Below are 25,711 nucleotides of genomic sequence, written 5' to 3'. Positions count from 1 at the left end.
GACCCAATAATAAAAGACAAATTTACACGTTTCCTCCCAGGATGTACCTAATGATGACCTCAGATAAATGCAAAAAAAAAACAACCCTATACTCTAGCTCTGAGTCATCCCAAAATTAATGAAATTTTAATAAAATATTGTGGCCAAAAAACAGACCAAAAGTGGACATGAAAAGCTACCTTGGTGTCAGTGCATTTGATCTGGAAAACAGCTTGAAATGGTCTTATACAGCACTATAAATAAAGACACTGTTAAATCTGATGATCCTAGTGGTTTTTCTAATCCAAACACATGGGTTTTTCATGAATCTCAGTCCAACTCCAGGTTTTGCATGTAACCCATTGTGTCCACTTGCATTACATGCAGAACCTGCCCATTTAAACACAAATAAATTGTGAGTGATTTTGCAACAGCAGTCATTTTTGTGAAATACTCTGCCTTGCATGATTAGTTCAATTCCCAAAAATGTTCCTGTGAGAGAATAAAGATATTCAAAAAATAGTAGTGCGTAATTGTTGTGTCCTTTTTACCTTGTTACATACGGATTTTTGTATAAAAAAAATATGAAAAATAGAAAAATGTGTTTCTCTGCTTCTAAAAAATACTTTCTCTTTTATCTCAGTAAATATTTATTTTTAAAACAGACCCAAAGTGCTTCCAAACTTGCCTCATAACATTAGTCTACATCTGGTTTGAATTTTTAGCCCCTCTGTCCTGTTTTAGGGACCAGTTTCATAGAAGCACCCAACTGTATTCATTTACTCCAACACCTTTATCCCCACCATTCCGAGTCATTTCCCACCAGGGGCTGCAAATTTAGTGATAATTGGTTCCTAATTTCAAAATAAACTGCCGGGTTGGAACGGGTGGAACTAAGTAGACTAATGGTTACTTCCCTTGCAGCTTGAACATTTAACAGACACATTTAAACACAATGCCATGAACAAATTTATAGCAACATAACTTAAGACCAACCATATCTAATTTAGTACTTTAAGACTTTAAGGTATTAAATTCAGATTTGTAAATTCAAGACTTCTAAGACTTTTTCAGACCCTGCAGGAACCCTGGAGGAGACATGATGAAATTAAAGGGAGAGAAATGAAGAAATAAAAAAGTCAAAAAGGGAATTTGTGGGAAGTGGTGAGTGTCACCAAAAGAATTTATGATGACAATAACTGAAAACTAATATATATATAGAGTTCCAGGGCAAAAGAACCACGCAGGAACAGATGTATTTTTCTACCATTTTGGACTGAAAATAGTTTGTGTTTTTCCTCTTTGTCTTTCCTTTCAACATCTGTCAAGCAGCTCATCTTGAAGTGAAACCACGGTTTTTGTTCCATGGTGATGTCAGTGTATAGCAGCAGAGTTGGACTCAACACTTTTCTCTCTCTCAAAAAAAAAAAAAAAAAAAAAAAAAAAAAAAAGTCAGCAGAGTTTCACTTCTTTTGCGTATGAGGCATAAAAACAATGAGCCAAACATGATGCTGAACAATCCCTGGCTCAATGTGTGAAGAAATACTGGATAAAAATGGGAAAACATAACTTTCTACCAGAACAGGTTGCTCTATTCCTCAAATTCATGAAATTAGAAGCAAATCATAGAAAAAAAAATAGCCTCTTCATATGAAGTATGAACAAAAGTTACGAATGTATTGTCTCTAAAGAGTATTCCATTAGTACAGTGTAGAGTCCAGTGGGAAAAACACTTAAAGAAACAAAAGACAAAGGCCTCTATGTGCACAGTGACATCACCACAAACCACAAACCCACAGCTTCAATGTGAGCTACATGAAACTGAACATGTACTTCCTGTCTAAGATGACATAAGGGATGTATTGTTCAGTAAAATGTCTTCCACTTCTGTTGTTTTCTTTTGGCTTGATAACTATGAAAAACTTGAGTTGTGCTTTAGAGAGGGAGCCATTTTTGCAGATTTTACTTTCCAACCTTGGCAAAATGAAATAGTATTTTGTTTGTGCCTGAGCTGCAGAACAACCTGTCATCTTGTAAAGAAATTAAAGGTTTGAGCGCAGCAGCGGCACCGTTTGGTGTCTTAGGCTTTTGACATACTGAAAATAGAGTCAATCTATATTCTTTATGGTCTAATATATATATATATATATATATATATATATATATATATATATATATATATATATATATATAAACCCTAAAAACTTTGTTCCTTTATAAATGAACAACATAGTCAACAGTAGAGAAATGACAAAAAACCTCTAATAAGGAATGACAATAAATGTTTGGAAAATACTTTATGACAGTCGAGTGAAAAGCTATTAATTAGACTGTGCTGTGACAACTAATGCTAAAGCCTAAGCGTCATGTTGGTGGTATTAATCTGGTCTGATAGCATCGCTCTGACAGGCAGACATGCTAACTGGCACGTTAAACATCAGTCAGATGACGGCGAGATCTCAATGACAGCGGACCATCTTCATCTCCATCGTCTCGAGGCGGTGACAGCTGAGCAGGGAAGCTACAGTCCATACTGTCCGATCCATCAGATGAAATTACAGAGGCCAGCAGAGACACTCAAACCAGGCTGGCATTGCCCAGGCGGTGGTGAATAAAACATGGGGGGCTGGGCAGAGACAGAGGCCCTGCTCTGGTGCCACACGACGGGCCTTTCTATCAGGAGTCATGGCTAACTAAGCTGTTTGACTCCTCAGTGCTCAGAACGAACGTGAGTGACATCACAACTTGCTGTATCTGCAGCTCAGACCATGAGCACATCAGCTTAAACTGGTCACAAGATGTAAGAGAATGCATTTTCTCTAAAGGCAACACCTACACTTTGGAGAAATGTTGATGGTCTGGTTTTATTAAACGTGGTTTATAATAATAATGCTTAAAATGTATTCATGGGGTATAGAACAAAGTCTGTTTTAAGACTGCTTTTATACAGCTGGTGTTGGAAAGAAGTTTGGAAAGGGCCTTTTTTGTAACTGAAATTTACATGATATTTCAGTATTTGGGAGATTACATCCCACAGTTTATCGATTAAAATGATTCCAAAACTGAAAAAGGTAAAAAAACAAACAAACAAACAAAAAAAAACACCTATAAATCAATTAAGAGTGACATTAATATAGTGATAAAAGGTAAAAAAGTAAAAAGATGATTTGTTGAACAACTTGAACAAATTATTTTGGGCTCTCTCTCTAAAACTGAGGCATAAAATAAGCTGCAGAGCTGTTTTATTGGGATACCAGTAAAATGCATAACAATAATATGAGTGAATTTGTGTTCTGAATTAGATGAGATGAGATGTAAAAGATGCAAAAAGATGAATGTAAAGTAAAAGATGTGACAGGGTACAAGATGTACTATTATAAAAATGATGTAAAATAATAGAAATTATGTAAAAAGGTGACATTGACACCTTGTGGCAATTCAATATGTATTTTTATAAATTTGGATACTGAACAAGTGAACAAGTCTAGCTGAAAACAGTTTGGTTTAGGTCTGTACTCACCATGAACCAACCGGTTCTGTCCTCCAAATGTATTTTTCTCTGGTATCTTTTATTTGGATGCTTATCATAATCCTGTTCCTTAAACAATTACATCTAAAAGCAGCTAACAGGTCCATTCATAACAATTATCTCCAGGTTTAAATAACTTTGAGATGAGTTTATTCAGTTCATGAGGACTTTTATGCATCAAACATAGAACTACTGAATCAGATGGAGGATGGGGAGATGGAGGATATCTGAGGATAATGACAGAGGTGCATTCGGGGACAGAATCAGTTCAGATTCAAAACAAGTAAATAAAATGAAACTATCCCAGTTAAGAACATGAGCAAGTATTGAGAGTCCTGCACAGTGAGAGAGCAGAGCTGTGGGTTCAGAACAGGAGGCAAGTAGGGTGTTTGATGGTTTAGAGACCAGATCCAGATCAAACAGGTCTAGTTTTATGAAGGTAAAGCGACATATGAGGAGGATGCAGAGAGACTCTATCCTCTAATCATCTGAGGTTTTTGATGATGGGCTGATCACTCATGTGCATCGACTTAGCTCAGGATGGAATTATCTGTGTACCAACCTGTCAGAACCAAGAAGGCGGAAGACTCTGCTCGGATCAGAAATCTCCTGAGTCACCTGAGGATGAAAAAACAAAACAAAACACAATAGCTTTAAAGTGACAGCTGGTTTTCTGTACATCTGAAACACTGCTAGCATTAAAGACAAAATAAATGATTAACTTATGGTCCGACTGGATTATAAATCTGTGTTAGTGCTACTAAAATGCAGCTCTAAGTGGACATGCATAAAAGTCTTCTCACAGATATACCAGGCAAATACATACGTGACATATAAAGTGGATAAAACGCTATTGCTAATGTAACATAAGAGAAAATAAAACTAAAAGCCACTTTTGAGAAAACCTGGATGAAATTAGATTATGTAGTTTTTACATTAAAATACGACATTAAAACTCAGTGTTTTGCTTTGTGTACATATTAACTGGTAATCAGTAAGTATGATACACTTCATGTATATTTTAGTATAAAAAAAGCCTTAACCTAATTGCGATGTGCAGACACTAGGGCTGCACGATTTTGGCAAAAAAAAAAAAATCCCGATTTTTTCCTCTAAAAACTCGATTTTCGATTTTGATTTCGATTTTTGGGTAAAACTACAAAAGACAACAGAAGTCAGCATGTCGTTTTCGTGAGCAGCCCACAATGCAAGGCACTGCTCTGACCTCAAATCTGTGATGGTATCACGTGATGAACCCCCAGAAGTTTATTTTTTCTTAATTAAATCTTTATTGAATGAAATAGAGTATACAAACAATGTATGCAACAAGAAAATAACATAAGTTTGCCAGGGGGAATACACTATAATACAATGTCCAAATCAGAGCAAATACTTATGTTTTTTATAGCCTTTTTGTTTCCAGATTTATCTAACAGCTTTAAATAAAGTTCAACATCTTTCAAAAAATAAATATTTGTTTTTGTGTTACAGAACTTACATTTGTGAATGAAAAATTTAGCAAGTAAGAGGACTAAATTAATTATTTAAATTTTTTTAATATATATATATATGTGTGTGTGTGTTGTTGTTGTTGTTTTTTTTAATTTAATTTAATTTAATTTTTTTTCCCTGGGTATCTGGGCCCACAGAAGTGATACCAATGTAAGTCAGTGACAGGCATCAGTCGTGCGTGCGTGCGTGGACCAGGTTAATATAAGTGATCCACATGCGGTTCTGTTTAAACTGAGGGATCCGTGCGTGGAATAGACTGACCCAGGACACGCTGGAGGGATTCTATCCTGGAGCGGGTGGATGTGTGTGGGCACAGGGCTGTGTGGGCTCCTCTGCTGAGGCTGATGACCCCGAGACCCGGACCCGGATCGGAAGAAGACAGTACGGTACGGATCCGGGACAACGGAAGATGAGTGATCCGCATGCAGTTCTATTTCGGTTGCGGGATCCGTGCGTGAAGCCACGGCTTACATTGCTATAAGTACTGCAGGCTCATGAACACATTTAAAGTCCGGCCATTGCACGGAGTTCTGTGACAGACCGCTGTCACTGATAGGAGGAGGAGCCTACGGGAGCCCGCAAGCGCACGGCCCGCAGGCACGAGAGAGATGAAATCGATTTTATGATTTCCCTTTTTTAAAAATCGTCCTAATTAAAAAATCCGATTTCGATTTAAAATCGATTAATCGTGCAGCCCTAGCAGACACCAACAAAATATTCACCAAAATAACAGATAAATAAAAACCATTAGTTCCATTAGTCCTGTGTTTTTGCTTGTCCTTGGGGGCGACTGTTTCCTTTCAGATCTTGTTTTGCAAAAATATCTCCTCGCTCCTTTTGAATAGTGTATAGGTGTTTGAGTACCATCTCCAGAGACTTAGTGTTACTGTGTACAAGCCTTACTTATTCTAGTCATGAGATTAATTCTGACACTCTGTAGCGTAAAAGACATGGCGCCCCCCTCAAAACACACACTCACATGTTGACATGTCATGAAAACTTGTTGACATATGTGAGGTGGTCAACCTGTGACACCTGTTGGGTGTAAGTCCTTGGCTTTGGGAGAGATCTGATCTGTTTAAGTCTAAATGAGAACAAGGTCTCGGGTGTTTGGAGAAGCACCCACCAAAGCGAGCACGGATCAATAGGTCGGCCCCCCTTCAATGCCTTCGCTTTTGAGAAGAATCATAACAAGACAAGGGCTGAATTATTTAGAGCTGCCCCCTGTTGTGTGACGGGTCTCATTTATGATTGAGCATTAATGTTGCATGAGCGCTGACATTTCAAAAAATCCTTGCTATGGGAGATCTGTCAAGCTGGACTGGCCACAGACTCGGCGAACAAACCGTCTGTTTCATCTGAGTGCCGAGCGTCGGACACTGGGAGCTTTTCTAAAGGACGGCCCCTATCACCATATCACTTTTCATAAAAACAGAATGCTTCACCTCCCGGTGATCTCTTGAACTTTTATTGTGTTGCTGTGTGAGCGCGACTCGTGATCAGGTTAACATGGAATCCCTCTGTGAAAGGTGGACAAACTCATTACCCAGGCCCGACATAAAGACACTTTGTCTGGCTCCACCTGAGGGTTAATCTGCTGAGATCACCTGCAGCATGTAGCCATGCATGTAAACAAGCAGCACTCTGGATCATTGTTGACCAGAGCCTCAAGCAACTGTTCATGTGTAGAACAAACAAGCTCAAATTCAGCAAGGTGACAAACTACAATCGATGAACACAGAGATATTTTTCCCCAACATTAATTTTACAGTTTTTGAAAGTTAAAATCTAGATTTGGTAACTTCTCCTATTCCAGGAGCATCTTTTCTGGAGGAGTAAAACCTGAAGAATGTACTGGCCTGGCACTGAACAAATTGTACTCAACTTACATTTTACGATAAACATTCATCATAATATAAAGAGAAGTAGACTTTTTGATTAGACAGAGGTTAGAGGATTGGCATCATGTTTAACTTGTGTGTTGTAAACATGTTTATTTTACCTCATTAGACTTGAAGCTCTTTCCCTGCATGCCATGTTTCCAGAAGGCCAGCACACTGTCCTGAAGGCACACTGTTACAAACAGGGGGGTAAAAAGTCAACAGTATGCCAAAAGTAGCCAAAAATTGTGTTTGATGCAAGATCTGACTATAAGGTCCAAAGGAATTTAATTTCTTTACACATGCAACAAGACAGGAGTAGAAGACCTATGTGAAAGCTTACCAACAGATCCAATACAGAAGTCAAAACTGAGCTCAGATGCCAGCTTCTTGTTGGACTTCAGTCTCCCCTGAAGATTAACTATCTTCAAATTTTCTGAGGGGTGTAAAAAAAATATTGGACTGTTTAATGCTGATATAATAACAGTTTGGGGTAAGAAAAAGCTGAAAGTCGAGTAATTAACCACTAGGTCTATATTTGACTTAAGTGTTCAATTCGATCATAATAATGGTAAAAACTCTAAATGGGGGTTATGTTTTTCTTTTTGAACTATTTCCTCCTAAATGCGCAATTATAGGGAAGGAGCATAATACTACTCATCAGCCACTCTCAGAATCAACTTCTAACAATAGTTTGTAAAATGAGTATGTTAATATGTAAAAAAAATCTTGATCTGATTGATACTACAATGGAAACTTTATACTTACGGTCCAAACACACCAATACTGTGTCTCTCTCCAACTGAGTGACATGTATGGCATCCACCTGCTGATTATCTGCAAAAGGAAAAGGACCAACAGCATTAATGGAGTTAAAAACTGTATTCATTAACCTGCTGCATCTGCTTGTAGTTTTAACTTTACTGAGGCTAATTTCAGCTGAGAGACATATCATTAATTGCTCTACATTACGTGTTAGATGGTCTATCTGTACATCTGAGTAAAAGTTAGACTCACTTGTTCCCATCTCTGTGAACCAGGAGGAGCAGGAGTTGAGGTTAATGGTCTCGAAGCGGACCACCTGGCCTGGCTCTGTGCCCTGACTGATGGCCACACACACCAGAGGGTACTCCTGCTCTGGGACCACCAGCATCTCAAACACTTTGAGCGGGCTGGGGAGAGGGAAGTCAAAGTGCTGCAAGAAGACAGAGAAGATAACACTTCAATGATTAAACTCCACTTTTCGCCATGTGTTACTTTGTGTTGAAAATGCTGAGTAAATTAACTGATGCAAGAACTGACCTTGATGAGCATGAACCTCTGCATGGGCTCATACCACTGCAGCAGCACAATCCCAGATTGCAGAGCTCCACAGAGGTATTTGTGGCCTGTATATGGGTTTCTCACTGTAAAGTTGAAAGGTAAGTGATGTAAGCAGATGAATGAAACTTGGATGTACAATACGTCAATGTAAATTAACAAATTAGGGACAAATATTTATAAACACGAGGGTTGGGGAGACTCAAAGTAAAATCTCATCTATGACAGATAAAAAAAACAACTAAAGAAAAGAAAAGAAAAAGAACCCAAATTTCATTCAAATAAGCAAGCTGGGCCACTAATCACTAGGTGGCGCTGAAGTCTACATCAGTGAAATGATAATGTGAGCAATAGTGTCATTGTATTTTCCCTGCAGTGAAACAAAAACACTAAAAGCTATTTTTATTCACTCAGTTATCTGACATCTGCTGATTGGCCTTTATTTAACCAAATATTTCCACCGTTTGCACAAACATCCTCTAAATAGATGCTGAAAATAAAAAAGGATCCTAACCCTAACTTTTGGAAATAGTAAAACAAAGGAACAGGAAAAAGTAAGTAAAGACAAGTTAGGCATCAAAAATAAGTTAGTAAGTAAAAATGTTGCTTCAGGTGCATACTCATTATGCAAAGCAGCTACAGGTAGGTGAAAACTGAGGTACAACATTTTACTGTTTTCATTTACTTGTTGGAATGACTAATCTTGGGCAAAGTGGGTTTCATTGCGGTCATGGGAGAATATCTGCAACTATGATGTATTCTGAGATGATAGACAACAAGAAGACTACCAACCACTGGTGCAACCAATTGTGGATCCAAAGAAATAATAAAAATAATTTTTTTGCAATAGTGTGGACAAGGCTTTATAATCTTACGGTGGCAATAATCAAAATCCAGCTCACAAAGAATAATGCATAGAGGAAAAATTTGGTAACAGAATAAAAATGTTTTAGCAAATAGCACAAAACTGGCAGGATATATTACTTGTGTGTTGACTGATTAAAAACATGTCATGTAAGTATATATGCAAACATAAAGGGGTTGGGAGAAAAACGGACTCACCAATGCAACACTTGTGACAGCCCTTTGTGTCAGGGATCTTAGTTGTCAAGGCAAATCTCCTGAGGAGAGAAAACAGTCAAGAAGTTGTGACCACAGACTTAAAAGAGTTGCTGACGTCTAGAATGAGGGAAGTCGGCCAGAGCTTCTCCTTTTTTGTATCACCACAGTCATTAGTCATGATGGTAGACAGCAACAAAGAATGAAAATGGGGGACGGCACAGCGTGAGTGTAGCAACAGCCTTAAAGTTATAAAGGCAGAGTTGTGACCTTATTAGAGAAGTTACAGCATCTGACAAGTGTGACATATTGAACTGTTGGAAAAAAAACAAAACATTATATATGGGACAAGATTTAGACCAAAACACCAGGGCCTGTTGATCTCACCTGGGTAAAATTTTGTCTGGGAAGCGGTGAGTCTGAAACTGAGCAGCGAGGCCGGGCTTCTTCAGCTGCTCAAACAGGCCGATGAGATTGTGGGAATACAGCTGGAAGGTTTTCCCTAAAGCAGAGAACATTGGTAAAAAAAAAACAAAACAAAACAAAACAAAACAAAACAAAAAAAAATATATATATATGCAGATAGGTTACAGTAATGTTCAGGCAAAGAGTTAAAAAGCACTCATAAATATGATAAACGCCTTGGAATATGTGTAAGAATAATCAAAAACATATGCATTAGATCATCAAAGTCCAGATCCCATGAAGCAGCTTTAACATGTAGGAAGGTTAGATGTGAACAGGGGTAAAAATAGAAGTGTGACAATGATGTGAAGCATGATTACCTTCTGATGAAGCCAGTTAGTAGAATATCAAATCAAGCCAGGCGAGAGGAGGATGGACAGTGTCCAAGACAAGAGAAGAAGAGAACAGAGGTTAAGTATATCAAGGGGCAAACTGCTTAAAATAAAACCGAAAGTAGACCTCAGGCTTTGTAACCCCATCCTCAAACGTTAAACTGAGAAAAGGTTTTGGCTCTTAGGACAGAAAACTGAAGACAGTTCGGTCTCAAATAATAGATTATCTGGGTTTTCTGACAACAGATCACATCTCTGTCTTCCATTTTGAAGCATGGTTTTGTTGTGGGTTTTCTGGTAATCTACAGAGGTCTACAGAGTGTTTCATCAGTGGAAGAACAGGCTAAAGCCACGTGTGCAACACGAGTCATTGTGCTACAAGGACCGAGCTCTAACAAGGCTCTCTGATAGCAAACAAAAGAAATGGTTATTTCAGGGCTGCAGATATGGAGCGACTGTCTTGAGATAACACAGGACAAAGAAGCAGCAGGTTATGACGGTGGCCAGTGAACAGGAGGCTACAATAAGTTTATCACTTACCTGATAACGACATCAGGTTGTTGTTAATAACATACAGCCATGTACACTTCCTGGGAAACAGCTATGGAAAGATTTCAACAAAGGTTAACATTAGTCATTTTTGCATTCATTTTAGACATCTAATTGTAAAAATGTATTTAACTAGGCTGTGTATAATGGGAATTAGCTGCTTGCTGAAGGTTTTCTGTATTTTTCTTTCTGCAAAAGTTAAATTGGAACCTTTTTAATCACAATTACGACCCATTTCAAGTCTTGTTGCACTGTGCTGTGGCCAGACTTTGGTGATGTACCCAATGTGAATATAGAACAATACTGAGTAACAACAGGTGTTTGCTGGAGGCTTTTTATGTCTTTATTTTTATAACTTCCCATGTGACTAATAGCTTTGTACAAAGTGTGTTTTCAAGCACAAGTTGTGGTTGCCCTCAATCTGTTATTTTATTCAGATTTTAAAGTTCTATGCGAATCTCAGAATGTAGATTCTTTTTTAAAAAATCTGTCTTTATCTTGATTTCAGCTGCTGTTACCTGCTCCATTGTGGCTTCATGCAACTCATTAAGATTCAATGTGTAGATGCCGTCCTCTGTCCCAAAGATCAGGTACTGATCTGTAAGGGGGAAAAATATGGGCTTAATTAAGCTTATAATATATTAATCCTGTTCATTTGTGTATGCTACTTGTGTAAAAGAGTATATATGTCTTCTTTTAACCTTTGGTGTCTGGATGAATCCATGATGTGGCACAGTTGATCTTCAGTGGACAGCCATCGAATACCTTTGAGAAACAGGCTCCCATCTGCAATAAAAAAAACCCAGCACAGCTCTGGCTCAGAGAAAAGCGAAAATGTCAGCCAGAGTTTAATGAGCTGAGCTGAGGTGGAGCGGGGCAGAAACAACCACAAAGCAAAAAACTATGCAGAAACCAAACTATCTGCAGAATGTACGGCAGCAGCTCAGACGGAGCTTAATGACAGTGCCCATGAAACCACGCCAGTGGTGAAAAGTGAGGACTTTGAGGAACAATACAGACGATTCACTCACCAGTACTTTAGGAGTGGGTGGAAGACCGTTGATAGCTGGTTTCTAAAGGGAAGCAGAGGCAACAAAAAACATAAGACACCATAGATACAGATTCTACAGACAAAACAACAATTATTTTAAATTTAGCCGTCGTCTGTTCAAAACAGCTCTGATTGTTTTCAGTTGTGTGTGTTCTGTCGAAGTCAGTTAAATGTCTAACATAAGCGGATGCCAAATTTCCCTCTTTAACAGTGAGTGTTTGGATCCACCAAAGGAAAAACATCACATTTGAGGTTTTGGTGGTGGGTCACAGCCAGATGGACATGCTCTGCATATGAAACACAAGATTTAAGACTACAGATGATATTTTCATTCAAAAATCAATTAAGATTGCTGATAGGAAGTAAAGTTGTCTTTATTTATACAGGTTTAGGCACAAAGTATGTGGTGACAGATCTCAAAACTCACCGGAAATTCCTTTTTCTCCTTTCTGTGTTGCCGGTTGGGTGGTGGCTTAGGACTGCCTCCATTGACACTCTCATCTGAATCATTGTCTGTCAGAGACGATTTGCAGCGTAAGGACCACTGGCATAGTAAAGCACGACTTATTTAAATAAAACCAAGCCACAACATTACCTACCTTTACATTCAGATTTACAGAGAGCTTGCAAAAATAAGATAATTGCTCATTCAGCACCAAATAGATATTCAGATCTATTCTATTCAAGAAAGAAAATAAACCAATCAAGTCAAGGGACACAATAGTATACAAAGAGAAATGTTGGACTAACCAGGATCAGATGCATGAGACAAAAGGCCGGGGCTGCTGACGCTGACAGAGAGGAAATCTGGAGAAGAGTGCTCCAACTTGTTGCCCTGCCCAGGTGTGCTCTGTCTGCGGGCCGCCTGACTTGGCCCATTTTCAGAATTAGGAAACCTCCGCACCGTCAGAGACCGCTCATCATTAAGGCCAATCTCCTCGGATGAACTGTTTAATCGTGGCTAAAAGGAAACAAGATCAAGGACTGTTTTTTTTTTTTTTCTTTTTGGTTTAGCAATGGGAGCAACATTTACAAAAGTACAAATAGTAGAACGTATTCATAAATACAAGTCTTACCTTTGGGGGCAGAGGAGGGGGAACTCCTGGCTTGAGGGTCGATCTGAAATAGGATTTTTTTATTAGAAAGTGGCAAACTACAGATGTGATGCTATGACTGAAAATGCTAACATCACTCACAGCTCCACTTCTTCAAAGGCATCTTCCAAAGGAGCAACGTGTCCCCTGCAACAAAATATGACACTCAATGTGGAACTCAAGACTCATCAGGTCTCAGGAGAGAAGTTTGTGGAACAAATGTTTATGAGAAATCCCTCCTTGGAGATAAAGAAAGTATGACTCTAAGGGGAAATAAGGGGGCACACTCATTATCTAGTGGGTATCACAGGATGAATGCCACAAAAACACATTAGAGAAAAGAGGATTTCCTGGCTCCATACAAGACCTTGTGATTCCAAAACCAAAAGCACCTTTTACAAATATTAAAACAAAGTGTAAGGTTGAGCATTTAAAGCAACAGTTTAGTTGTCTTATATAAAGTCAGCACAAAACAATTACTCTCAAGCCTAATATTCTGAAACAAGGTAAACAAAATGTGGCTGTCATTTTTCATATTCATTTCTACAACTTAATGATTATATACAGAGAATGAACTAAAACTCACATCCGATAAAAACAGTTCACTATTCTGTACTTGTGAAGAGTGGTGACTCTTTTTAGAAATGTTTGTTTGCTCTCACATTAATTTTTTTTAAGATGCGCATAAATATTCTATTTACTACAAATACAAGTCTACAACAAATCCTTTGAAATTTGCCACTGTGCAACATTCAGCCTGAAAAACTGAAGTGAAAGGTAAGTAAAAAAGCTGTGTTTTATGGAAAGTTCCAGTACAGAGGCTGAGGCTTCAAACAACAATGGATATTCAATGACTGTGCAGCCCTGTCTAGGTAGGTTAACATTTTATTTGAAGGCCATCAACTAATATTAAAGTCTCTTTACTTTCCCCAGTTTCTTTATATCTACAATTATGATCACATCACACATGAAGGAAGGGACAGTGACTTGTGGGACATGTATGTTAAATCTCACTGTGAAAAAGATTTGGACCAAGTAACTGGCCACTCTGACACACACATAAGTGGTAATGAGGGCATGGGAATGGAGTGGATGGGGATATGGTGCAGGACACACAGTGTTAGTGTTACCGTTGGAACAATTCATCCTCAACGCTTTTGAGAAGGCTCCTTCAAGAGGACAGGACGAAAGATGGACAGAAAAGGACCGAGAGAGAGGTGGAAGGAAAGGAGAAAAACAGTAAAAGCACATGGACAAGTGAGAAGAAGCTTAAAGGCCAAACAATTCAAAGTGTTGATGGAACAGAGTGAGTTCATGCACACACACAGGTAAGTCAGTCAGTAAGTAAATTAATTTGACAGAGTAGTGCTGGATGGTATGACCAAATATTTGTAATACAAGATTTTTCAGATTTCACCATACGTTTTACACAATTAGACTTTTATTTAGGTTTGTGGCTAATTCTACTATCAAGACTTTAATTGATCATGTATAATGTTAGAACTGTTACTGAGGAGGGTATGTGCGGTTAACAGTGGTTTTGTTTTAATACACTCTACCCCGCAGACAAATAATGTAGAATTTAGTGCCTGTTAAAACACTGCAGCTGTTGTTTCAGCCCTGCTTCGGTATGGTGGTATTTGAAAAATTATACCAATTCATCTGATATATCACCCAGCTCTATGAGACAGTGAGGATCATTCATGAGAAAATATGTACGCAGGCAGTGCCAAAAGTGGATATTAGGTACAAAACATCATAACTCACACACATTAAGCAGTTCTGTTCCTATAACTATAATCTGTTAGTTATTCCCATTCGCTAATCAACCAGTGGATCTCTGCATTATAAGATCTGGAAAATGTTTTGACTCTGCATAAAGCTCTAGAGATGCAACCAAATTAACCAGGTAAAATGAGTGAGAGACAGAGACCGATCCAGAGAAAGTAGGGGGTAAATAGGAGCAGTTCCCATGACAACAGTTTCCATGGATTACCTGGTTGTTATTCCTCCCTCTGCAAAGGGACTCCAGGGTGAAGGGAAGTCATTATCTTTACTCACATCCTGTGGAAAGTCACATATCCACACAAATAGACATGAAACACCTGCATTCTTTCATTTCTAAATATACCTGGGTGTTTTCACATTGACATAAATTCAAGAGAAATGGAAACATGAAGTGGAACCTGGCATTAAACTAAAAAGGATAATCACCATTTCAGAGTGAGCCTCTGTTTCCTTCCGAAGAGGTGGTTCGAACTGGAGCTTGTCGACTGTGAATGACAAATATTGTTTAGTTGTTTTTATTTTTCTTGTATGCGCCTTTGGCACTAGAGGGCATCAGTGCTCAAAACTTCAAGTCACCTCAAGCCAGAGACAGTTTGCTTGTGAATTAAAACACACTCCATTCCCAATAAAGTACCACGTCATACGCAGATCAACTGCTCCCAATGTAACAGAGCTGCTAAAACAACAGATGTTCTTTATTGATTTACTGAGCTGAGATATGGATGTTTGGTCTGGAGCCTGAAGATGAGGTGGTAACTGAAGACAAACACAGATCACACTTGACACTAACCAGATCTGTTCTCTTGGGGAAATATTAGTGAAGGGGTACGGATTAAAAATAAATCACGGAACAGATTCCTCTTAAGTTTAGGTTTGAGGTCACTCTCTGCCAAACTGTTGATTCAATAGAGGAGGCTGGCTTAGAGTTCAGTATAAACATGATGTGATCCAGCAGCAATTATTAAGGCAAAAGAAATCAACAAACCTGCCAATAAATACTCCTACATAATCAGCTTCTCGTTAACAAAGAGACCTTGTATTGAAAAATTTAGACCACATATTTTTGCAGTGTTATCCTTCTTTAGGTATGCTGATAATGTGGAGTTGCAGGATTATTTAAAATACAGTTAACACAACGAGGGGGTGAGTCACAACTTGCGAAACTAAAGTACAGGAAAACATTTATGAAAGCACAGGAATCAGGTGAGCAAATATAACTTCCTTGTTGTTAGAATATGTTTAGTCACATTAAACGTGACTTATTTTAGTCAGTCCAGTATATATTAGATGTCTTTTTCATCACAACATCTAAATAATCCAATTTTAGGCAAGCTAAAAAGCAGAGTAATTAGCTAACCCATGCAGGGGAACTTATATGATTAGTGCCACTTAACTGTCACACACAAGCTTCTGTTACAAGCAATGGCATTATCCTATTCTCCAGAGAGTCTGGGCATTAATACAAACACATACTGACTCACTACACTGTCACTAACCTGCGTCCCCCCTGTGTCGCTCAGTGAAGCTAGGACTTGAGCATGGCCCTCCTTGGCTTATCCCATTGTTTGCTTCGTGTAGGAGGGAAAGTCAGATACAATAGTGAGAAATATAGATAACACTAAACAGGAAGTATATTTAGTACAAGCGAACACAGTACAAACAAGCGCAAGCACAACGAAGCACAGCAGGCCAGGCATCTTTACAAATATGGCTGACGACGACAGATATCCAACCACTGCACTGTTACTACATCAACCAAAAAGAAATAATGAAATGAGAAACGCACACAACTTTATGAAATACGCACAACACAGCATAAATCTAGTCTACAACTGAAGACAACACAAACAAACATTTGCAAATCCACTTCTCTGAAGGGCTGCAAACTTATGAACAGTGTTGGATTCCAACTAGTTCACGAAATAAAAAACAAACAAATGCAACTATAATCACAAATGCAACTACACTCAAGCAACTTTTCATAAAAGTCTGACATTATTCAGTGTTGAATACTGTTGTAATGAATACACTTGCCCAAGATGAAATATTTGTTAGAAAAGTAAATCAAAAACTAATGAAACGAATTACACGACTATGTAAAAGTTACATAACTTACATTTCAACAGGGTTTATTTTCATCTGTATTCACAACTTAATCATAACATGTTTCAATATTGTGTGGCTCTTTTGAATTGTGCAGGCATATTTTGATCATTATAATTGTTTGAATGTCCATCCTATAGATTTTGAAAGTGTTTGTCATATTCTGACGACAAAGAAAAGGTTAAGAAAGGACCAAAAATCTGTGTTTAACCTCTAAAGAAATAATGGCATTTATGGCGATACTTACTGATATCGACTATAATTCTATTGCACTGCACTAACTAATAACCTGAAAGCAATCATGTTTGAAAAGTAACCTTCTTAACAGTGACTATTTATGAATGGAAAGCTAAACACGTTATTCAAATGAAAAATTGTACAAACTAGACTCCTTCAGAGATCTCTACACCTTTCATGACCCTTCAGACAAGTGATTTTGTTTAAGTCATTGAGTCAGGATATGGGGCAGTTATTTGCTACTTAAAATAACACACACTACTACAGAGAAACATCATGAACTCAAATACAACCACGTCCTCTTGAGTGAATCCCAAGGCTATTTTTATTCACACTACCACATGCTGTGGTGTGGAGCAGAGCCAGGGAGTGCTGCAGGATTAGTGGGATGACCCTCAGAAAAGCCACCAAATCTCTACTGACCTGAACTCTTAGGCTAACTGACACAACAACCAGTGACAGCACAGATTTGGTCTTGAAAATGGCTTTGAGTTTTTTGAAATGTGCTTTTTATTCACTTACAATCTATCTCTGAGCGTGTCCTCTCAGCTCTGGACTGTTTGTTGCTGGATCGGATGGTGTGTCTGACAGCAGAGAGGGGCTGAAACAAGTAATGAAACACAGATTTAAAGATAAGAAAATGGCTATGCAGAGTCAGTCCAGCGCTTGACAAGACAAGTGGATAGTAGGGTAAAGCAGTACCAAGTTGACTAACATTTACTCTGTGCTGCTCCAAGACATTTGGCATAGTTATGAGGTTTATTTTTGGAAATAATTAAAAACTGGTTCTAAAACTTGTTTAAGCAGAAGTGAGAAGTACTTTTTGTACAGCATCTCTGTTTCATCAAATTATTATGCAGCCCAGAGGCTGTTTCTTTGCAGCAAAATCCATTGCCTGCAGTCAATAGCCTGTAGAGCTTTTTTCATTCATCATGGCCAAGACAGTGCCACTGCTGTTGATGGGGGAAAAAAGCACAATGGTCTTTTAAAAGGCACTGGTACCACCTCTTTGGCTGCCACATAAGAATGATGGGGATTCCAGTTGGAAGTGGAATTCCCATATTCGATAGAGAAAATCCCATTTCAAAGTCCTAGCATCTCTAAATAATAAGTTGTCTCTTTTGCATGTGATGTAATGATACATTACCTCAAGGTCATCATCGTCCACTTCATTGTAATGCTGATGGTTGTCTGGGTTGTTCATCTTATCTAAGAGGTCAACTGCAAGCCTTCTTGTCAAACCCGTCTGGGCCACAAACACATGCTGAAAGAAACACCAGAGAATTACAGATTACCATAAACTGCCGCATAATTGGATATAAATCAGATGGCTGACACTAACATAAAATCTATGAAACTAGATAAAGAAGTTCAGCATTTGTTCAGAAAGTAGACAGAAGTCCTAGTTTCTCTGTTACTCAGTAATTAATGCATCTAAATGAATTCTCACACTGCAATTATTCAAAGACATTTAATCTTATAATGACAAAAGAGTGAATCTTAAGGTACCAGTAGAACTGCTTATAGTTCTGCTGGGCCACTTGTTTACACTGTAAAACAATGTTAATCCTATTAAATTTTCATTGGAAAGAATGTGATAGCTAAATTTAATCACTAAACTAAATAAATTGCGGTCAGGGGCTGGTGCTAATCATTCCAGCTAAAAATTCAGCCAAAACCCACAGATTTTCCCCTTGTTTTTCATGGCTTTATGATTAAAATATGCTAGTGTTAGAGTGTATAAATTTAACAGCAACTAAAAGGAAAAGACCACAGAAAACGAGAGCCAAAACAAATTTGTGACTTTGCTAACATCATCATTTTCTAGTGTGAACACAAACACAAAAGTTCTTTGTTTTAAATATTCTAATCTCCTGAGGACATGAAAACATTTAGGACAACAACATAAAGACTTATTACTGATAGAAGTTTTTCTGCTGTGGGCCTCTTCTTTGGGTTCTTCGTTAGAGACACTTTGACAAAGTTATGGAAGGCAGCAGACCTAAGGAATGAGATGATTTTGTTTTAATGCAGAGATTATCCCAAGGATCAAGTATGACCAAAGGTAAAGTAAGAGAGAGAATGATAGATTCACCATTTGTTTTTGTCTTTTAGCTTAGGAGGCTGAAAGCTACTCTTCGACATCAAAAACAAGGCCCTGAGGGGGAGAATATGGATTAACCTCAAAGAAGCTTAAAACAGTCAATGGAACAAAACATTCACCAAAGGTAAGGAATAAAAAAAGGGTCTGCAACATTGGTCTAATTATAGCAAAATACACATGACTAACACAGGATGACAATTGGAGCAATCAGAAGATGTGATGAAACATTAGAGAAGCACAAAAGCAGGAAACAGCCTAAGAATGATTCGAGGAAGCTGGGATACTGAGAAAGTGAGACGTACCTCATTGGGTGGAGGTCGAACATGGGCGGCTGTAGCTCAGCCAGCTCTATGGACGTGATGCCAACAGCCCAGATATCACACAGCTGGTTGTAGCCACCGTTCTTCTCCACTGCTGCAACTTCTGGAGCCATCCTACACAAATTAAACAAAGCTTCAGTGGTGACTCAAAACTATGGAAGGAGGAGTTGATAGATACCTCCATGAAATGAATATCAATATGGACTGATTATTTGGATCTGTGTAGGAAAAGTGTCTGTGCATTTACATATCTTTATTACCTCCGCCAAGGAGATTATGTTTTTGTCGGCGTTGGTTTGTCTGTGTGCAAGATAACTCAAAAAGTTATGGACGGATTTGGATGAAAATTTCAGGAAATGTTGATACTGGCACAAGGAACAAATGATTGGGGTGGGGTGGGGGGGGACAACTGATCTGCCTTGGCGGAGGTTTGCGCTCTACGAGTGCTTTTCTAGAAAAGAGAGCGCAGACCTCCGCCAAGGCAGATCAGTGCCTCCCCCCCCACCCCCGATCACCACCAAAATGTAATCATTTGTTCCTTGTGCCAGTATCAACATTTCCTGAAATTTTCATCCAAATCTGGGGCACTGATCTGCCTTGGCGGAGGTCTGCGCTCTCCGAGTGCCTCTAGTTAAGTTTAGAGGTCAAGATCAGTAACAGAACGGAGCCTGTGGAACCTGTAATAGTTGAGTTTATTAGGCCAAGTCCAGTGTATTCAAACACAAATACTCTCCATCCACCTAATACCACAGCCTCAAAGTTCACAAACTAAAACAGAGTCAGAAGTGGCTCCAATCTCCATTTCAGGAATTCTAACAAGAAAGTAGTGAAGAACTCAGCCGACACCACAGCAAAAATTCTAATTTTTAAAACACATAGCCTTACACTTAAGCTGCTATGGCAGGACCAGTATGCCCAGAGTCTTCCAAACTAGATTCTGCTATGCCAGGTTCAGACCACAAGACATGCTTGTCTGTTATGAAGGTTAATGGGTCAGATTAATGATAGTCTTGTCATGTTGGTCCAAGACAAATCATAGCTTGGCATCTCTCTCAACTTGTGTGAGATAATTTGTGCTGGTGACTGACATTGGAGGACAGGAATGTAAACAAAACAAAACAAACAACAGCTTCTCATGTGTCACATATGATACTGTATTATGTTAGAAAAAACACCAAAAAATAAAGGAAAAAATGACTGTCGGCTTATTTTTAGGGTCATATAAGGAAATAGTCAAGGGTTTTGACTAATATTAGGTGGAACATCACAACAGGTTGAGAACATCAAAGATAACTGAATGACTATTTCTATTTTTATTTCTACATCTAATAGGTGGAATTGGTCCCCAGTGGATTCTTTTTTCCTTCTGAAAAATGTTTCTTATTTGCCGGAGTAGCTCAAACCTCCTGCCCCATGCACCTACATGTTCCAATAACTTGCATACTGCAGTGTAGGTTGTTACTCCTTCAAAGAAAAATGGAGCTAAGAATAACAATTGCTTTGTCAGCATATGAGACAAATCATGGGAGGCTTATTCGATTTATGATCATACAGGAAACTGATTGGACATTGTTTCAACCTGTTATTATATTTGCAATCAATGCTTGTTTGAATACAAAGCTCATTGGAGGAGCCAATGGCATGTTAAACTGGGGGTGACACTCACCAGTAGGGAGTTCCAATGAAGGACTTTCTTTTGGCAATGGTGGCTGTTATTTTGGCAGCAACCCCAAAGTCAGCTGCAATAATGAAGACGAGAGCCATTCAGATTATGTAATCCACATGAAACTAGAAGCTTCAGATGAGTCCCTGAGAATTAAGATGCCACCGAGCAGCTTACCTAACTTCACATCTCCATTGTCAGTTAGAAGTATGTTGGCACCCTGGAATCACATAACATTTAATTTATTCAGAGGAAAAACCCATTTAACAACCATGCCATCTTTGCATCATGAAAACATTTGAAAGCATTACAAAATGGACACTTTTTTACACAATTGTATCATAAGGGGTCAAGTACAAGTCAAACATTCTTGTTAACATCTGGTCTGTTTCGAGCATTAACTTTTTTGTTAGTGATCTGACTTTAAATAAAGTTGAACTAGTATCACAGCTTCTTGACAGTTCCACTGTCAGTGTTTCTGTTGGCTGTGACTGACAGTCTCTCTGGTGGCATCCTGTGGTGAGAGTAGAGGAAACAGGAAGTGCTCGCTGCGTAAAGCCGAGTAAAGATAATAAGTCCAGCCCTGACCTTCTGTGATAACACGAGAAACTGAGGTTCCAGCCTGTGTGAATGCATCAGGCATGTTAACCTTCAGCTAAGCCCCAAAACTGCAGAATACCACTGGTCACGTGTTTTCAGTGTGAGTACTTCACTGACTGTTTCTATGAATTCAGTTGTCACTACTGCAGTTGTGCTGTAACATAGAATTAACAGCCGTCTAGGCCCAGAAAAGCACCAACAGTGTTAATAATTATTATTATTATTTTTTTATTCATCATTCTTGCAAAGTTACTTAACACATGAAAAATATAGTTTATACTAAACGCATGTTCAAATCTCAACATACAATATTGTTGTGGAAAGGGGCCAGTAGGTATTTACACCTAGTTCTAAAATGCATCTGGGTGTATTCCCCTATATTTATGTCTGGCCCATTTGTGATCCGATCATCATAGAGGTGTTATTAAACTATAGTTTTATTAAACTATATTGTTATTAATGTATTATACAAAGAATAATTAAAGTATACACAGGGTACAGCTGGCTTGCCCTGGATAAAATAACAAAATTATTATTGAAAAGAAGGTAAGGATGAAAAAACACAAAAAGTTGTGGTACCTTGATGTCCCGATGCATCTTGCCCTTGGTATGCAGATATCCCAAACCCTGTAAAGGAAATGAATTTAGTCTGTATGAGCTGTACAAAAATAAACTGATATTAATGAAAATGTCAATTAAAAGTTAAATTACCTGTAAAGTCTCTCTGCTAACATATGCTATTTGAAGCTCTGACAGAGGTCCTGTCACTGTAACACAATATGTCAGCAGGAAAGGATTAGAGTTGGATGCAACAATATAAAGACTTTGTGACTTTTCATGGAATGAAATTTAAAACAACACTCACCATGATAAATGTCCTGCAGAGATCCTCCACCACAGTACTCCATACATATCCAAAGTTTCTCTCGACTAACAGAGGCACAGAATCATACAGAACTTCATTAACAAAACAAACATGCTAAACAACATTTCCACCTGATGAATAAACAAAAAGTAAATAAGTATTCAATATAGAGCTTGGTAATATATCACATTAATTTGATTCAATTAATTAAATGGTTAGAGCAATATGAAAGTTTTCTGAAACACAAAACTGAGATAAATGCCTCCAAAAACACTATCAGTAGCCAATTTGCACAGTTATATCATCAATGGAGGCTGTTTCCTTTAACTTTAGAGCCACATTAAAGAGGTCAGGTTCGGATGTTTTAATGGAACAGGGTGACAGATTTATCAATGAAGTTTTCAATGGCATTGGAATTGTAGCGCTCTATTTTTTGATGTGGAAAGTATTTTTTATTGCTTAACTGGTAGTGATGTGTTTTTCAACAAAATTGCATTGGTTGTTATGTTGAATGTCAGGTCTTTCTTTGCGTTTACCTTTTAACAATTTGGAACCATGTTGAAATAATAAGTGTATGTTACCCAGAGGTGGGTAAACCCAGCAAAAGTCCTGCCATGCATTTGTTCCAACCCCTCATTGAAACAGCCCATTTTAATGAGCACAGCTCTCATCCAGGTAGATGGGATCATTTGTGGAATCACCTGTGTTAAGTGAACAGATAGAACCAAAACATGGCAGGACTTTTACTCTGTGGAGCTGGGATTACCCACCTCTGATGTTACCCTTTGAATTTGTTCATTTCATGCTGAAAATCCATAAATAGAATCAATCAATCAAACAAACAGTGATGAACAATTAACAAAGATCAAATGGTTATATAAAAAGGTGAAATGAACATTTGAGGACAGGTCAGTGGGTTGAGAAATAATGACAACACATTGCTAAAAAGCTAAGAATAGACTGGAGTAACTGTGACATAACTGAATGATTACAGTGTGACAACTGGCCAGTTAGGGCCTGAGCTGGACACTGCCCCAGATTTCCAAACACAACACTGCTACTTTTGTCACCTCCCAGAATTTAGGTCAAGAAAATGTGTCTATAAGAAGCATCGGCCTTCTAATGGAGGGGGTCATCAAAAACAAATAATAGTGTTTAATATCATTATTGTACCATGGATTGTTGATTAACATTTTACAGTAAACATTTGTGCTCTGTCTGGAGAGACTGTACAAGACATGCCTGCTGTGTGGAGACGTTCATCTCTCTGGACTAACAGCCGTATAAAAACAGATCAGAGGCTCATATTCCAGTTAAACCTGCTGGAAGCCTAAGACATCAGTGGGCGGACCTGCACTACTTCCTCCAACAGCCAGAAAACATACGCTCCATTAAAACAGAGGAGCTGCATCCTGGCACAGTCAGCAGCGCCATCCGTCCCTGTTGAATGCTTGAGTCATACTTTCACACACACGTATGACTAAGTAATTAAACACATCATGTGAGTTTCAGATGGTGGTTTGTTAAAAGCGTTTGACAGGAAGATCTGAATTCCACAAACAGCAGCAGCTTTGGCTCAGTGCATAAAATGACAAAGCAGGAGTATTTTGAGCTTACCAGAGGTAGCTCCCAAAGTAGGCCACAATATTGTGGTGCATGCATTCCTTCACCATGAAGATTTCCTGCTGTATGATGGAAAAGTCATCCCCTGGAAACACAGAGACATTACAGACACATGCACAAAAAATTATTTTTTAAATTTCTGTACAGGGAATTTGTAAGCATTTGGGTACAAAATGACATATCCTCTGTTTAGAAATAAACACCTTGAAAAATAATGAAAAAAGGCATGAAAATACTATATTGGGTTATGATTTTGCTACAACATTTACCATATAATAAACTTTGTAGTGACAAAATAAGCAGTCTAGATAACACTGAGCAGGCCTTCGACTTCAAATTTAACAAAATACTTCAATCTTTCCTTTAAGTGTGCCAAGCTTAAAACCACATTTTAAAACCAAATATTTCCATATTTCCTTCCGACTATACAGTTCATATAACGACAAGAAGGAACAGAGGGGATCAGCGTGTACTTTTGAAGTTGGTATATGTGGTATGGACTAATATCTAGGCTGCTTTCCAGTTCGACAAAGCCCTGAAACACATCCGACCGGTAAGAAGTCAAAACTATGTGAGCCCAGCTGCTCTCAATTGTGCAAAGACATGGAATACATTAACAGGAGGTTAAGATCTACCAGACTCTGCCAACTTCAGCGCTATATCAACCGACTGTCATCATAGGCATCAGTCCAGAAAAGCTCATTACAGGGATACAGTCTCTGCCGAAAAAGAGTATAGTTGAATCATACGTGCTACACATGACTTGTAATGGAAATTATGATCAATAATCCAAAAAAATCTGGTCAAGTTTGTCCATTTTGTTCGCTAATTAATCTGACGTGTAAACTAATGCCCTGATGATTGAATGACATTTTGTACAGCAGCACTGTTTTCAGTCTGTCTAGGAGGGTTAGGCCCTTTCACGTGAGAGCCTGAATGAAAGTCTGGTTGGAATGCCGACATGCACATAACTACTGAACTGATAAACAACAGACCAGTTTATTTCCATTAGCTCTGATCTGAACATCAGCTACTACTTTAAGGAACTCAGTGCCCTCAGCAGTTTTAAAAATGAGGTTATTTGTCGGAGTCACATAAAATACACATGTAACAATTTACACATCACAGAAACTGACAGCTGACAATGAGTTCAGGTACAATAGAAAATCCACTCAGGCACTGAACAGACATTAAGCCTTAAAGGAGAACGTGACAAAAAAACAATATAGTGGAATTAAGGGAAATTGTCTTTTGATATTTATCTGTTGTTCATGTTGCTTATTTTGATCATGTTATTTTATTGCCTATAAAGGTAAAAGAGGGTAGAAGTGTGTATGTCTGATGTTTGCTGGAGAATCAAAACATTTTGGACTCTATAAGAGCATAAGTAAACTACAGTCTCTTTCTTTTGAGAGAAGCTCAGAAGCTTCATTTTTTACATGAAAATGTGAAGCCTGAAGGCACATAAATAAATCCTTAAAGACAGTTTGGATCTGAATATGACTGAGAATGTTCTGGTACTTGCTTTTGAAATGAAAGTGTCAGGATTTTTTTTTTTTTTTTTTTTTTTTTTTTTACTTTTACACTCCCTACCTTTTTTTTCTTTACTTAATCAGAGCTGGGATGGTAATTGTGCAA

General features: G+C 38.3%; 1 protein-coding gene across 10 annotated transcripts in view; it reads right to left on the bottom strand.

Annotated features, from left to right (window-relative positions):
• Nucleotides 1-25,711, bottom strand: part of map4k5 (mitogen-activated protein kinase kinase kinase kinase 5) — a 36,017-nt gene that overhangs the window by 1,363 nt on the left and 8,943 nt on the right. Inside the window, exons 4-36 of one of the 10 annotated variants that reach the window (XM_030126065.1) lie at nt 24,068-24,158; nt 22,451-22,515; nt 22,297-22,352; nt 22,165-22,212; nt 21,163-21,205; nt 20,989-21,061; nt 19,305-19,436; nt 18,994-19,056; nt 18,819-18,900; nt 18,046-18,162; nt 17,421-17,499; nt 16,055-16,126; nt 14,985-15,043; nt 14,767-14,834; nt 13,901-13,939; nt 12,873-12,917; nt 12,753-12,795; nt 12,427-12,637; nt 12,276-12,299; nt 12,104-12,189; nt 11,657-11,698; nt 11,327-11,411; nt 11,144-11,223; nt 10,617-10,677; nt 10,065-10,067; nt 9,667-9,781; nt 9,283-9,341; nt 8,203-8,306; nt 7,918-8,095; nt 7,669-7,737; nt 7,244-7,336; nt 7,023-7,093; nt 4,071-4,126 (exon numbers count right to left, since the gene is read on the bottom strand). In XM_030126065.1, the coding sequence (XP_029981925.1) occupies nt 4,071-4,126; nt 7,023-7,093; nt 7,244-7,336; nt 7,669-7,737; nt 7,918-8,095; nt 8,203-8,306; nt 9,283-9,341; nt 9,667-9,781; nt 10,065-10,067; nt 10,617-10,677; nt 11,144-11,223; nt 11,327-11,411; nt 11,657-11,698; nt 12,104-12,189; nt 12,276-12,299; nt 12,427-12,637; nt 12,753-12,795; nt 12,873-12,917; nt 13,901-13,939; nt 14,767-14,834; nt 14,985-15,043; nt 16,055-16,126; nt 17,421-17,499; nt 18,046-18,162; nt 18,819-18,900; nt 18,994-19,056; nt 19,305-19,436; nt 20,989-21,061; nt 21,163-21,205; nt 22,165-22,212; nt 22,297-22,352; nt 22,451-22,515; nt 24,068-24,158 (2,512 nt within the window). The remainder of the gene's footprint in view (nt 1-4,070; nt 4,127-7,022; nt 7,094-7,243; nt 7,337-7,668; nt 7,738-7,917; nt 8,096-8,202; nt 8,307-9,282; nt 9,342-9,666; nt 9,782-10,064; nt 10,068-10,616; nt 10,678-11,143; nt 11,224-11,326; nt 11,412-11,656; nt 11,699-12,103; nt 12,190-12,275; nt 12,300-12,426; nt 12,638-12,752; nt 12,796-12,872; nt 12,918-13,900; nt 13,940-14,766; nt 14,835-14,984; nt 15,044-16,054; nt 16,127-17,420; nt 17,500-18,045; nt 18,163-18,818; nt 18,901-18,993; nt 19,057-19,304; nt 19,437-20,988; nt 21,062-21,162; nt 21,206-22,164; nt 22,213-22,296; nt 22,353-22,450; nt 22,516-24,067; nt 24,159-25,711) is intronic. The other 9 variants (XM_030126066.1, XM_030126067.1, XM_030126070.1 and 6 more) reach the window with 9 other exon arrangements.

Source organism: Sphaeramia orbicularis, chromosome 22, assembly GCF_902148855.1.
Source record: "Sphaeramia orbicularis chromosome 22, fSphaOr1.1, whole genome shotgun sequence".
Classification (NCBI taxonomy): Eukaryota; Metazoa; Chordata; class Actinopteri; order Kurtiformes; family Apogonidae; genus Sphaeramia; species Sphaeramia orbicularis.
This window is presented reverse-complemented; position numbering and strand designations above follow the sequence as displayed.